The following is a 15,407-nucleotide window of genomic DNA, read 5'->3' as shown; positions in this document are numbered from 1 at the left end:
ATGTTACTGCGCTATTTTTTAATCGTGTCTTCAAGATAAATTCAAGCCTTACAATATCATTTTTTTTAAATTGTTAGGTGAAAGTACAGAATAGTCACAAAACACTCTCCCCTTCACATGTTAAAAATTGGTTTCTAAATAACAACATTATTTAAACACGATAACATAAGTACATAAGTGTAGTATTGGGAATCCTAGCTTAAATGCTATCTAGGTAGTTTGAAGAAATAGTAAGTTATGTAAGTATATTTTCGATTCCCATCAGCGAGTTTAATGGGATCACAGAAGGTTAGATTTGACACTCGTCAAACTCAAGTCACCTTTTGTCAACCTAGTTAGATGCACCAGAAATTAGGGGTAACAGGAATTGTGGTCGTAGGTTTCCGGTTGGCGACACATTGGAGAGTTGGTTTTGAACTGCAGATGAAGCAGATGTGACATTAGGGTCTCTCCTCTGACAACCATGGATTCGAGACATAGGCTTGCCTTTTTAATAAAACAAATTGAAGCTTCAATCCATCTCATGTTATTGATCCATCTGCAGCAGTAAGTACCACTCCCCATGAGATGGAGCCAGCGACAAGAAGATATCATCCGTTGGACAAGGCAAGCAGGTATGTACACATTATATATTTGCGCATACATGAGACCCTTCAAGGCAAGAAACTGTAAGAACAGAACACACACACACATAAGTAAGAAGACATATGTAAGAAGACTCAGACTTTAAAAGTACCTAAAAAGATAACAAAGAAAACGTAAAAGAGAACAATCAGCAAAGTAAATAAATTAGAAGGACGCAAACAAAATCTTTAACATAAGTTATGTTTTGAATAAAATGATAAATAAAAAATTAAAAAAATTAAAAATGTTGCAAAAATAAATAAGTAAATAAAATCAAAATCGAAACAGGAATCGAGGAAAAAGTACAACACCAAGTAGGAATTAAAATAACATATTAAATTTTAATTGATGTGAATTTATTGAAAAATAAAGTAGATTGTTGTAATTTCCTACGCTAGACATGTTACCAATTGATGGAACCAAACCTTATTCAATTCTTTTGAATAAAATATTTAAAAATAAAAAATGCTGCCAAATAAAAAAAAAAAATTTTTTTAATTATTATTTTTTAATAATTTCAAAATTTTGAAGAAATTGTTGTAAACAATTAAAAATATTTTGATTTGCTTTCCAGTTCCGGTTTTGATTTCTTAAATCAACTGCAAGACGAACTATTTTGTTCACAGTGATTTGGGCCAAAGAAAGTAAGCTATTTTCCACATTAACCATTTATTTTTTATAGTCTCAATAAATGTTTATCAGCATTTTTTTTTTTTTTGTCTTAATAAAAATGTTTTTCTTTCATTGTTAATAATTTCCCTGGTATTTATCAATACAGTATTTTTATGAAAATAACGCTGTTTATTTTTGTTTATTTTTTTCTTATTCTTTTCTTCTTTTTTGTATCATTTTTCAATTTAAAATTTTTGCTGTGGAAAAAATAAGATATTCTCAAAGATCTGCATACTATGTTAATTCACTCAAGAAAGAAAAATGCAATTCCCCATTTTGAAGCGATTATATATCAGGTTAACAAGAAAGGTTTTACGGATTTTAACATTTAATTTCAAATGAACATATTTCAGCTCAAACAAAAATTTATTGATCAAAATAAGCACCATCAGAATGAACACACTTTTGCCAACAACAAGTTTATTTATGCAACATAAAAATCTTGCGTTCTGGTGGTGATGAAGCTGCTGAAGATGTTTTAAATATTGCTCTAGGTTTTTGAAGCATTTCTCATGCAGAACGTTGTCAAAATGCTTGAAAAAGTGATAGTTGGTAGGTGAGAGATCTGGAGATTATGGCGGATGAGGCAGTTTCATAGCCCAATTTGTTCAACTTCTGCAGGGTCGGTTTAGCAACGTGCAGTAGGGCATTGTCGTGGAGAAGAATTGAGCCTTTTCTGTTGACTAATGCTGAGTGTTGTTGTCGAAGTTTCTGATGCATTTCATCCATTTGCTGGCAGTACTCTTCTGCTGTAATGGTTTTGCCTGCACTCAAGAAACTAATAGATGAAACCGGTTGTAGACCACTAAACAATCAACATGGCCTTGTTTTAATGCAATTCTGGCTTTGTGAAGTGTCGTAGAGCTTCGTTGGCATCTAACCACTGAGCTGAGCATCACCAGTTGTCATAAAGAACCCACTTTTCATTGCAAGTCACAACCCGGTTGAAAAATGGGTTGTTTTTGTTGTGTAAAAGAAGGACAGATGACACTTCATAACGGCGTTTCTTTTAGTTGTCAAATTCAATTCGTGAGGCACCCATTTATCAAGTTAGTTTTGTCTTTCCAATCTCTTCCAAGTGGTTGGAAATCGTCGTATATGTCATGTCTAATTCAGAAGCAAGTTCTCAAACAGCTGTGCATGGATTGACTTCGACTAAGGCTCTTAATTGGTCGTTGTCAACATCCAATGGTCGACCACTATGCTCATCATCTTCAAGACTCGTCGCCACCACGAAATTGCTTAAACCATTATTGAGCTATGCATGCAGTAGTGGTTCCTGAGGCAAACACTTCGTTGATATCACAAGCTGTTTCAGGAGCTTTTCGGCCTAGCTTGAATTGAAACAAGAAATTGTGCAAATTTGCTTTTTTTCATCTTGTATTTAACTTTCTGAAAAGACATAATTGTTTTAAAACGATTGTAATTTCTATGATTAGGTAGAGCGAAAACGTTCTTTAAAATGATATATAAAGTAAAGGTATTATAACGAAAAAATATTTGAAAATTCATCATTTGAAATCAAAATTAAAAATCTCGCAAGAACCTTCTTCTCAACCTAATATAAACAGTCTGAAAAAAACTTAATAGTAGAAATAAAATAAAACAACAAAAATCAGCTTCCCATATAAATTTAACATAAAATGATCACATCTTTTGGATCAGTTTTAAGAACATGTAATCAATTTTGTTTGTTTTAAATCTTGACCATATTAATGTTCCTGGTCAACATTTAGTAGAAAATATGTCATTGTTAAAAGTCATCAAAGATACGTCTGCTTCTTACTACTAATCATAAGTCTGGGTTGTAATACAAAAAAATAAAACGATTAATTACGATTATATGACTTTACCATTCAGACTTAGTGTTAGTGGTAAAAACTTTAGGTAACAACCCTAAAAGTTAAAATGGCCCGAAATGGAGAACATTTTATGTGAAATTTATATGCGCAACTAACTCCTACTCAAAATTCTAAAAATAAATACTTTTTTTTTTTCAGTGTGTTCACGCGTAATCGCCTAGAAATGTAGAATGTCATTTTAGGATTATCTTTTAAATGAAGATATACGTTCTGTTTTAATTTGACAAACTTTTCAATGTATTCTATCCATGATTTCGATAAATTTATTGTGAGATTTTCATCTACAGTAAAACCACCAGGATACGACATTAATCCGCTCTGGGATTGGGATCGTAAGATGAACTTGCTGTATGGTGTGGCTTAAGCAAAATTTTATACAGTACATATTAAAAATTAGTAACAAAATACAGTACAGTATATAATACCCCTGTATATAATCAAATAAAATTATAAATGATACTGTAAGGCGGGACAAATACCTTAACCAGGGACCGGAAAAACATCTTATTCCACATTGTAACCTGAAAAAAAACGTCTCCCGTAGCCACCATATCTCTCGGTTCTACTGCATATTTTTAACTGGGTTCAACACAGTCAGCAAACAATGGAAAGGTGGAAAGAAATAAAATAAAAAAATAAAATAAAACTTGTCCAGGGTTTAAATCATTTAATATTAAACTGTGAACTCTCTAAGATGCCTCATAAAGTAGGCACAAACATAAATGTGATTAAGAAATAGGAAAGTGGACTCGATATAATAATTACTTTGCATACCATAGTTCAGCAATAAGAAAATAAATAAATTAGACTCGAGAGTTATTGTTACATCTGGGAATGGGATTCCTGATTTTCAGTTTTTGTTTTTTTTAGTTTTATGTTGTAAATGAATAGTCTTCTAATACATGCTTATCTCAAGAAAAACTTTTTTAAATAATTGTTTCTTGGAATCAGAAATGAGGCTCAATATTTTCTGATACCGATTCCAATACCCCAAAAGTTCCGATTTTTCGGATTCCAATTATTCGTACTAACACTAACACTAATGCAATCCTCTACTTGTCTAAGAGTCCAAAGGTGGAGTACTGTAGATGAAGTGAATAGTATCAGTAAGTAAAGAATTGCCTTTTAGAAAGGTTTTATTAACTGTAAAATACACGTACGCTCTTGAAAGGATCGAGCGGGAAAATGAAACAGAGGGCGCTTTTATTATGAATGTCAATCCCAAGGGGGATAACTCTTAACAACAAATTAAATCATAACATTTTCCCCGTCCTAAAGTATTCAAGTAAGGGGTAATTAATTATAGACAAATTTTTTTTTTTTTTTTTTTTTTTTTTTTTTTTTACAATCACATAAGAATCATTTTATTTACAAATAACATATGAACCCAAACTGCAGTTTTTTCAGTATTTAGTCACAAAACCCTTATATTTACTAGGGAATTGTCGAACTCGGGACGACCTCCGCACAGATTGGCAGGAATGCTGATTTTCAGTATTATTTTTTAGTGAAATCTGATTTTCTTCAAGATCAGACGATTGATTTTTGTCTTCCTCATGACCAATGTTTTCATTAGTAGAAGGTTCAAATAAAGTCTCTGAAGTAGTAGGATTATTATTAGAGTTTTCTTCATTTGATGAGTTTGGAGCTAAGTCTCGAACGTTGACAGTGGTTTCAGTACCAGAAGGTAGTTGAACATAAGCGTAGTGGGGGTTGACATCTATTAGGGTGGCAGGCGTTACAGGAGGGTCATGTTTACTTGTTTTAGTGTGGTTTCTAATATATATTGGGCCTGGTTTAACCCAAGAAGGAATTGAAATTCCGGAAGCAGATTTACGACTATATTTAAATAGTCTATCATGGGGAGTCATATTAGTGGCAGTACAAAGTAATGATCTAATTGAATGAAGTGCGTCCGGTAGTATGTCTTCCCAATAAGGTAGTTTCATTTGATTAGAATGTAATGTTGTTTGAATGGCCTTCCATAAGGTACCGTTGAGTTTTTCAATCTGTCCATTACCTTCAGGATGATACCTACTTGTTTTAGAAGTAGCAATTCCTTTTTTGTGTAAAAAATCCTTTATTTCTCTTGCTAAGAAATCAGAAGCACGGTCAGTATGTATCATGTCAGGCAAACCAAAAATTGAAAAGAGTTTGTTTAGACAGTGGATAATGGTTTTGCTTGTCATATCTCTGCAAGGAAAAGCGAAAGGAAAACGGGAATACTCATCAATTAGAGTAAGTAGATATTTGTTGCCATGTATAGAAGTAGGTAGAGGGCCTTTAAAATCAAGATTTAATCGTTGAAAAGGTAATATGGCTTGAATGAGAGTCCCTCCTTTGGTATTGGCGAATTTGGGTTTCAGTAATTGACAGGATGAGCAAGAGTCAGTAATATTCTTAATTTGATCCAAAGTAAAAGGGAGGTTCCTCGTTCTTATAAAATGGCTTAATCTTGAAACACCAGGATGACATAATTGTTTATGTAAATCACGAAGATCTTGTAGATTGTAAGTAAGAGCAGAGATGCGAGAGAATGTGTCAGCAGCAATATTTTCAGGTCCAGGTCGATAAACTATAGTGAAATTGTATTGGGATAATTCTATACGCCAACGACATATTTTGTCATTCTTAATTTTAGATTTTCTTTTATTGTCGAATATGAAGCTGATGCTCTTCTGATCTGTGATGACTTTAAAGTGCCTGCCGAGTAGAAAATGTTGCCACTTACGGAGAGCTTCTACAATAGCGGCTGCCTCTTTTTCTACTGCATGGTGCTTAATTTCGTTAGTATTGAGAGTTCTTGAAAAAAATGCAATAGGACGACCTTCTTGATTTAGTGTTGCAGCAATGCAATAGTTACTAGCGTCCGTTTCTACTTCAAATTCTTTATTTGGATCTACCGTTATTAAAGTGGCGTCTTTTAGATCATTTTTCAATGTTTGAAAAGATTTTAATACAGATGGAGGTAGTGGAAATTCTTTGTTTTGATTTAGTAATAAAATTTTATCAGAAAATTTTTTAATGAATTTGCAGTAATAGGAAAACATTCCAACTATTCTTTTTTGAGATTTAAGATTCAGCGGAGGTGGCATTTCGAGTAATGGTTTTAGTCTTTGATAATCGGGAGCTATTTGATTATTTTCTATGGTGTAGCCGAGTAGAGTAATAGAACTAGAAGAAATTATGCTTTTATTTTCATTTAAAGTGATGTTATATTGTTTAGCAATTTTGCAGAATTTTTGAAGATTGTAATCGTGTTCTTCTTGATTTTTCCCACATATAGTTACGTTATCAACATACACAAAGGTATCGGTTAGATTTTCTTTTTCTATAATATAGTCTATGCTCCTCTGGAAAGCACTTACTCCATTGGTGACGCCAAAAGGAAGACGAGTAAATTGAAAAAGTTTGCCACTTACTTCAAACGCAGTGAATTTACGATCAGCATGATTTATAGGTATTTGGTGATAAGCAGATTTTAGGTCGAGAGTAGAGAAGATGTTATATTGAGCGATGTCGTCTACCATCTTATTGATATTAGGCATTGGGTAAGCGTCTAGTTCCGTGAATCTATTGATGGTATCGCTGTAGTCGACTACCATTCTTTTCTTATGATTCTCATTCGAAGTTACAAGAACCTGCGCTCGCCACGGAGATATCGAAGGTTCAATTATGCCTTCTTTCAACATTCTAGCAGTCTCTTCTTTTATGAATTTGTTGGAGGCAAAAGTGTAACGTCGGGATTTTGTCGCAATAGGAGTAGTATGAGGAGAAAGATTAGAAAAGAGAGGAGGGGGTGGAACGTTTATGGTAGGAAAAAAATTATTCGTGTTTATAGCTCCAATTATAAGTTTGTCTCTAGGACCGTCGAATTTAAGTGTTACTTTTTTATATTTTTTTAAAATATCTTTTCCGATTATTAAATCAATGAAAAGGTTTTCAATGATTTCAATTGTTATTCCAGAATGGGTTTTATCTTTCAGTATTAAATCCACGACAGCTTCGCCAGTTATTTTAGCATGTTGATCGGAAGCAGCCAGAGCTATAGTTTTGTTTTTAGGTATTGTGAAGAGTTTAAGTTTTTTAGCAGTATTTTCATTAATGAATGTTTTTACACTGCCGGAGTCCACCATAGCGTTCACGAAGTGCCCGTTAATTTGGCATTGAGTGAATGTGACATCTTTGGAGTTAGTTCCTAGTCAGGATAGAGAAGGTGAGGGGTAGTCAGAGTCGTCATAAAGAACAGCAGTATGAGTGTTAGAAATAGAAGATTTACACACTTTAGCCCAATGACCATTTTTTTTGCATTTTTTACATTCGGCGTTTCGTGCAGGACATAAATATCGAGGATGACGTGATTTTCCACAGAAAAAACAAACCCCTTTTGGATGCATATTTTCTTTAGTCACAGCTATACGATTGTAGCCCGAAGGATTATTTGTAGCTGCTACAGTAAAGTTATTTGCGTAGCTTATCGAATGCTTTTCTGCTTGTTCAAGAGATCTGGCCGTGGCATATGTGTCTTGTAAAGTCAGGATGGGTTTTTCTAACAGTCGTTGTCGGATGGACGAAGAAGAAATTCCGCCGATGAAAGCTTCCCGAATGTATTGATTTTTGTTTTCTTCAGCAGAAACCGCTTCGAAGTTACATGTTTTGGCAAGCATTTCCAATTGTAGTATGAAGGCATCTATATTTTGTGTTGTTTGTTGCTTCGTCGTCATCAATCGATATCTATTATAAACAATATTTTCAGGTTTTAAATAAGCGGCGTCCAATGTTCTTAATGCACTATCGTAGTCGGTTTTATCGCTTATTAAATCGAAAACAGAGGCTGAAATACAATTGATCAAGGCAAAGAAATTATCTGAAGTGTTTTCGATTAATCCGTTATTATGTGAGCGGATATAATTCTGGAGGGTTAATTTCCAATGCCTATAGGATTTTTCGGAATTAGGGCATGTAGGTTCCACCTCGAATCTGTCGGGACGTAAGATTCGATCCATTATTTTTTTTTTTTTTTTTTTTTTTTTTTTACAGTTAATAAAATTGAAGTGAATAGTATCAGTAAGTAAAGAATTGCCTTTTAGAAAGGTTTTATTAACTGTAAAATACACGTACGCTCTTGAAAGGATCGAGCGGGAAAATGAAACAGAGGGCGCTTTTATTATGAATGTCAATCCCAAGGGGGATAACTCTTAACAACAAATTAAATCATAACAGTAGATACCTCCACGGCGATGTGTAAAACGTCAGAAGTATATATTTTAATAGTGACGTCATCATTTCGTGTGTTTGTTAATTTCTATAGATTCACGTTATAATTATTAATGGAGTTACGTTTTTTTTTTACTATGGATAAAAAATAATATAAAACTTACCTTTTGTAAAACAAATGCATTTTTATTAACGAACTACACAGACTAGAGTTAATAAAATAAAATTCATTTTAACGTCTTCTGTTGACACATGTATTTAAAAATGTTCTTTACAAGCCTCCGTACATTTTTGAAAAAAATCGCCAAACATAAGAACCACCCTATATCAATTTAAATAATAAAATCAAAACGAATTTTTTTAAGGTTAATTTTGGATTTACAATTTTTATTATCTCAATAGTCTTATATTCTTTTATATGAATATTTTTTTTATTATTGGAAACCTGTTATTAAAAAAATCCATTTAAACTTCATATCGCGTAATATTTGAATTTAATATCATTTAAAGCTTTTTAAAAATAATTATTTTTTAGAATGTTTTTTTTTGTTGTTGTAATTCGAATAATTATATTACCGAGAAAAAAATTAGCCAGAAAGTGTTGTCTTTTTTTTTAACATAATATTGAATTTATGCCCACCCAATTTTATTTACAACTTTGAGGTAAATGAAATAAATAACAGGATTTTATATATATATATATATATATATATATATATATATATATATATATATATAGGGTTTGTATTACTGTACACATAGATTCGAAAAAGTTGTCAAAAAACAAATATATAACAAATAAATGTTATCAAAGGCAAGATAAGTTACTTTTCTACCAAACTGGATATATTTTTCGTGTTTTTATTCAATGTAACATTTTTATTCAGCTCGAAAACCATACAGTGTTTACCGATGTATTGGAACATTCAAGATGGCGTCTTATTCTCTCTTTAATACGGTAAGTGTGGGAAAAGATGTTATGAATAAAAAACCGGATAAAATACTGTTAAAAACTCACTCAATATATGTTACCGTGACATAGGTTGACATATGTTCGGCGGGTTTTTAATAGTATTTTGTATAGTTTTTTATTTATAACACCTTTTTCCATACTTACGGTGTTAAAGAGGGTGTGAGACGCCATCTTGAATTTTCGAATACATCGGTAAACACTGTATGTTTTTCGAGCTGAATAAATATGTTACATTGAATAAAAACACAAAAAATATATCCAGTTTGGTAGAAAAGTAACTTATCTTGCCTTTGATAACATTTATTTGTTATATATTTGTTTTTTGACAACTTTTTCGAATCTATGTGTACAGTAATACAAACCCATTTTCAGCTTTAAAAAATGTTGAAACTTTTATCAACCCACATTTATTTTGCTTAGTTTTCGGACCATGAAATATAGGGGGGGGGGGCGTAGAACACCTAAAAAAATATATTTCCGCTAATATATTTATCGAAACCTACTTTTAATATGTAAGTTTATTTAATAATGATTGAATATCGAAAATTTCAGGAAAATATGATTATTATTTGATTTTTACTAGATTTTTAAAACATGGGTGTGTGAACGGGGAACGACTTAAAAAACGTCACTACATAGGAACGTTGTTTTAAAGCGTCGATAATGTAAACACGATTTTTGTCTCGCATTTTCATTATTTTTGTATGCTGTAAAATTTTTCAAAATATTAGCAGTTTATTTGAAGCTTTTTCTATTAAATGGTAAAAAAGTTAGGATGATAATATTAAATTACAATTACATCGTGTTACATATGGGGGGGGGTTAAAACTGTGGCGTGTGTTGGAGGTACCTAGAGTACTGTATCCACATCTGGGAAGATGATACTTGGAGCACTTTCTCCTCTCCTGACACCCCTTCCTCCCTTGACAAAGTATAAAACCGAATTCGAAATCTAGTGGGAGATGTCCTCTTCTCTGCAACCTCTTTGCTAGTTTTTCTCTACTATGTCATTATTTTCATGGTAGGTACTCGAATGAACGCCCAACTTACGTTAATTGATTATGCAATCGCAAGACTAAGGTATTTTTTACTTTTTCCTGAAAGTCAGGTTAAATTTAAAAAATCAAAATTATTAAAGTTATCTTAATTTCTAAGTAAATAATTGCAAATTGGCCAAAGAGAAAGGAAAAGGGTTTTCACCGGCGTTTATTTTCTGGGTAACCGTTTTGTGAGTTACACCGTTCAGTGTCGCTCTCCTGTGGGCGAAGTCTAAGAAAGCGATTCCCATCAAAAAAATAATTTTAACCAATGAAAATGCGTCGTTTTCAATTTCGTTGCCAATCAACAAAAAACTTTTTTGTGGCCAAATTTTCAAACATGAAAGAATTTCTATTTTGAAATTCGCGAAGATTTTATGAAAAGGAAAGAAATTTTTTTTTTAATGGTGAAAAGAAAACATCTTGGAATTTTATTGATGAATCTAATTCAATGGTAAGGAAACAAAATCAGCGTTAGTTTTACTAACTTTTAAATGTTATTTGGGCGTGAAATTGAGCTTTAAGGGTCCCGAAGGGTATAAATTGATTTTTTGTATTTATGCGGAATATGGACCGCATTATTCTTGCCTTTTTTTTTTTTTTTTTTTTTTACCAAAAACAGTGACCAATGTTTAAAACGATCAGTAAACGGGAGCATTTAATAAAATGAAAAGGTGATATTTATTGGAAGGATTTCTACCAGTATATTGTTCAACTTTCGATTTTTGAGCGATTATCGACACTCATCAGATGATCGTCTCATGTTAGACATTTTGTTTTCGTTCTAACTGCACCCTCGGGGTACAAATTGTGTTTCGAAGTAAACAAATGCTTTAAAATAAGTTAAAACACACACAAAAAAAAACTTCTCCAGGTAGGTAGAAGACAGAAGAGTAATTTATATTGCTTTTGGTAACATATATTTGTTTTATATTTATTTTTTAAACACTTTTTCGATTTGTTGTCTATACTAATAAATACACGAAATTAGTTAAAAATTATAGAAAATTTTGGTGCTAATGCAGAGAGTGACCCGCGCTATTTTTTAAATCGTATTTCCACGTTTAATTAAAGTTTTATATGTTTTTTTTTTATTGTAAGGTTAAAGTACAGAGGTACAAAACGCCCTCCCCTCCCCATGTTAAGGATGGCTTTTTAAATAATAACGTTATTATTTCAGCACGGATCATTCTCTGCATGGCATGAGTACCGAAAAACATAATTATAATCGAAAACGGTCGTTTGATAAGAAAAAAAAACTTGATTTTTTTTTTTTTTTTTTTTTACGTAAGTTTTTAATGTTTATTGTTAGAAAAACGTAACACTCGTCTAACTGCAACAACTATCAACAATTTCCGCCATGTTCTATCTGTGCCTAAACGCAAATTCGATGATGAAAGCTACTTTCCAAGAACTGTGGAACTCTGTTTCACGAGCCTGCTTTCCAGCTGATTAGAATAGGGCCGTCTTCAAGTCCAATGTAAACAAGTTCTTGCTGAAACGTTCCCTTAAATAATCAAAGTCTACCCAATTTTCACCGTTTTCTTCGTGATCACCATACAGTACATTCATTAACCATTATCCTCTAGTGGTCTTCATGCCTGTCGTAAAAACAATAAATCTTTCGTTGTTTTTCTTTTTTTTTAAGAAAAGTTGTAAGAAGTTTTAGGAAAACTGTTGACACTATTTTTGGAGGTGGGGTTGAACTGATTAAATTTGTGCATGATTAAAACTTTTTTTTTTTTTTTTTTTTTTTTCAATTTATTAAAAGTCGTCTGGTTCGCTTTTTATTGGCTAAGCAAGCTTGTTATTGCGTTTTCATTGGCTGATCAACTTGATCAGCGCTCAATTCCGGTGGTTTATGTCAGCTGCTGGTCAAGAAGCACGAGCCAACATTTACAGAAATCCGGTGTGCAAAGTATTTTTTTAATATTTTTTTAAAGTTAGTAGTAGATTTAAAGAAGGGCATTTTTTTATGATTTAAGTTAAAATTAAATTTTATTCGTGTTTTAAATCATTTTTTAAAGCCCAACATGTTGATTCCTAGACTTTAATTCACCGGATTATTGTTCCTTTACTTCCTAAGATCAATGAAAGAAATCAAACATAAGAATTTAAAGGATGTGGTTGCTTGATGTTATGCGCATGTTAAAAAATTATAACAATGCCTTTCCTTAATCCTACCACTAACCCTAAGTTTGGGTAGCAATAAGGGAAAAGGTAAAAAGCTTTTATGTGTTGTAAGTCGACCATTTTGATATAACCTTTCAACTTTTAGGGACTTTTTAAAGCTCAATTTTGACATTTTTTCCTGTTTAACTGTCCCTATTTTATAAACAGCTTTTTTTCTGCTTGACACTGCCCACCACCAGTTGCAATCAAGGATTTGTCTCATTTGACTCAAATCAATTGCAACCATTTGAAATGCATAAAAATTCATCTACTTTAAATCTTAAAAAATTGAAAACCGGGGTTTTATTTTTGTCTGATCTGAATATTTGTCGATTTTACAATTCTTTTTTCAGTGTTTTTAATAATTTTCAAAATAGAATTAATGCAAAAGTGTAATATCTTATCTGATACTATGTTTTTGTGTCCCGGTCAGTAGAGGAGAAATCCTTCTAGATTGCGGCAAGTTTTATTTTTGTTAATTTTTATTCATTTTTTGGGATGGTCCCTGACCGTTTTCAAATGATAATAGTGTCTTTGAGTTAACCAAGAACCAAACAAATAAAATGAATGGATCATATATATATATACACCTGCATAATAAATTAGATATAAATGAAACATTGAAGAGAATAAAAGGGGCAAAAAGTGCTACCTAAAAACATGAACAAAGTTTTGTAAATAAAAATGAGAGAAAAACAAAATTTTATAACAAAACATTTTTATACAATAGATAAGAATATAACAGTTATCTTTATGTTAAAAAATGTTTCTTAGTAAAAACACGTGTTTGAGTAAAGAAAGTTGATTGAATAATTTTTATAGACTACATAATATGCATGTGAGTATTTGGCAGCGTGGCATTGTGTATGTGTGTTGGTTTACCTTGGTTTGTTCGAGCATGTAAGATATGTACAAGTTGATGAAGGCTGGATACCCAAGTCATTGAGTCCTTTTTGAGTTCACATGTTAATGTGAAAACTTCCTTGCTTTGGGGAGTGAGCAGGAAAGCGAATTCCAATGAAGCAAATAATGAAAGGGTGTAAGCAATTATAGCAATTTGCTTTTTAGTGTCCATAGTTTAGTATATTCATAATGTGACTATGCATATGTAATATACGTATGTAAGTACTTTGCAGCATGGCCTTGTGTATGTGTGTTGGTTTACCTTGTTCTTGTTTGTGCGTGTGAGTAGTAATTCATTTCTGTTCACTTGACTGTCACTAGTGTGTGGCAACGTATCTACACAACATTTCGGCCAATTATTCCTCTGGTTTTCGTCAGGTAGTTAACCACGACAGGATAGGCATGTCGAATCTCCCAACTGCATCCACAGCAATTACTGCCTTCCATAGTTGTTGTCATCTTAACAATAATAATAATAATAATTCAATAATATATACCATTCGGTACGGACCCGACAATGGAAGAACAAAATAAAAATGTGAATTTATAAGACCAAAAATCCAACCTTGATTGCCATTCAGGGTCCGTGGCGCAGTGAATAGATGAGGATATCTACATTGACATCAAACTGTGCACTTATAGACATACGACAGTCTTTATCTATGAAATTCTTTATTTGGCCAATCAACTCTGGTGTTCTGACTTTCTTATTCCTCCGCACCTCTTATCATCCCTCACAGACTCCCTGCCTTCCTTTAATCTCTTATACCACTCAAAAACAGATGCTCAAGTCATACAAGATGGTCCAAAAGCAGTATGAAGCATTCCATACATTTCTGTGCCATTTTTTTCCCAAGTTTAAAACAGAATTTCATTTCATATCGTTCTTCTAAAATGTCCTCACATCCAGATTGTATTTTTGAAATTCACCAGCTGTGACAATCAAGCTTTACTAGGGTGTATTCCAACACCTAGTGTAACTGTTCATTTGAACCTGAATCATAAAAATTGGTCAGTCATCTCATAAGATGTATAATAATAAAACATACTGAATGTTCAAGAGTCCATGACAATTTTTACTGTTTGTACAAAAAAAGTCAGGAAACTTATTGAAGGCCCCTCATCTTTCTCTTTGTGGGCATTCAAGAATGCCAAGTAACAAAAGAACCTATATACTCGCTATAGGTTTACAAATTAAAAATGGTCGTTTTAACAAACAATTATAGAATTATTACAAAAATATAAACGAGTATTTCCAAATATTAAAACCAAGAAAATAATAAATACAATGGAAAGTATTTGCAAGTTGAAAATGGACAGAACAATCATTGGCAGTTTAAAGGCTTATAATTACTTTAAAATAAAATTTGTTTTCTTCCAAAATTCCCATATAGATGCTGCTTCAATAAAGTTGTCAGGAAGAATTCATCTCATCATGCATCTGTGTTACTTCTCACAGAGTAATTCTTCAGGAAGTGCTCAGTACTCACAACAGGCAGGAAATCTGCGTCTTTTCACAAAGATGGCTAGATTCAAAAAAGCAGATTTTGTGTGACATTACTTCAGAGGAGTTAGCATTACTTTTTTATTCAAATTAATGTAAGTTTTGTATGAATATTAAAATAGGTAATGTTGCTAAATAGCGTTTGCGGGTGACATGAGAAAAATAAGGCATTAAAAATGTTTCTTGTCTTAAACATGATTACATGAGTCATTTCGTGTAAAAAGTTAATTTTTTTTAACCATATAAACTCGAGAAATGCATGATTTAAATGGTTAAACATTGAATGAGTAATATTAAAGATGGCTGCCATTAGCAAATTTCGTAGCACAATTAGCAGTTTTGACCTTTTGATCAAAAATGAAGATCAAGTGAAACTGAGGCAAAACTGACAAAACTCAGAAAATGACAATGAAACAACTTTAATTATTATTATTAATATTTTT

General features: G+C 32.2%; 1 protein-coding gene across 3 annotated transcripts in view; it reads left to right on the top strand.

The window, feature by feature from the left end:
- Positions 1-1,209: 1,209 nt before the first annotated feature.
- LOC145248356 (outer dense fiber protein 2-like) overlaps positions 1,210-15,407 on the top strand; it is an 80,377-nt gene continuing 66,179 nt past the window's right edge. The window contains exon 1 of one of the 3 annotated variants that reach the window (XM_080110276.1): positions 1,210-1,268. Coding sequence is in view for 2 of the 3 variants with exons in the window: in XM_080110277.1 (XP_079966403.1) it covers positions 10,837-10,839 (3 nt within the window). In the remaining variant the exon portion in view is untranslated. Of the gene's footprint in view, positions 1,269-10,687; positions 10,840-15,407 lie in introns of those variants that run through there. The other 2 variants (XM_080110277.1, XM_080110275.1) reach the window with 2 other exon arrangements.

This window comes from Euprymna scolopes, chromosome 26 (assembly GCF_053919585.1).
Source record: "Euprymna scolopes isolate OS-2025 chromosome 26, ASM5391958v1, whole genome shotgun sequence".
Taxonomy (NCBI): domain Eukaryota; kingdom Metazoa; phylum Mollusca; class Cephalopoda; order Sepiida; family Sepiolidae; genus Euprymna; species Euprymna scolopes.
The sequence above is the reverse complement of the archived record's forward strand: the minus strand, read 5'-3'. Positions and strand labels throughout refer to the sequence as shown.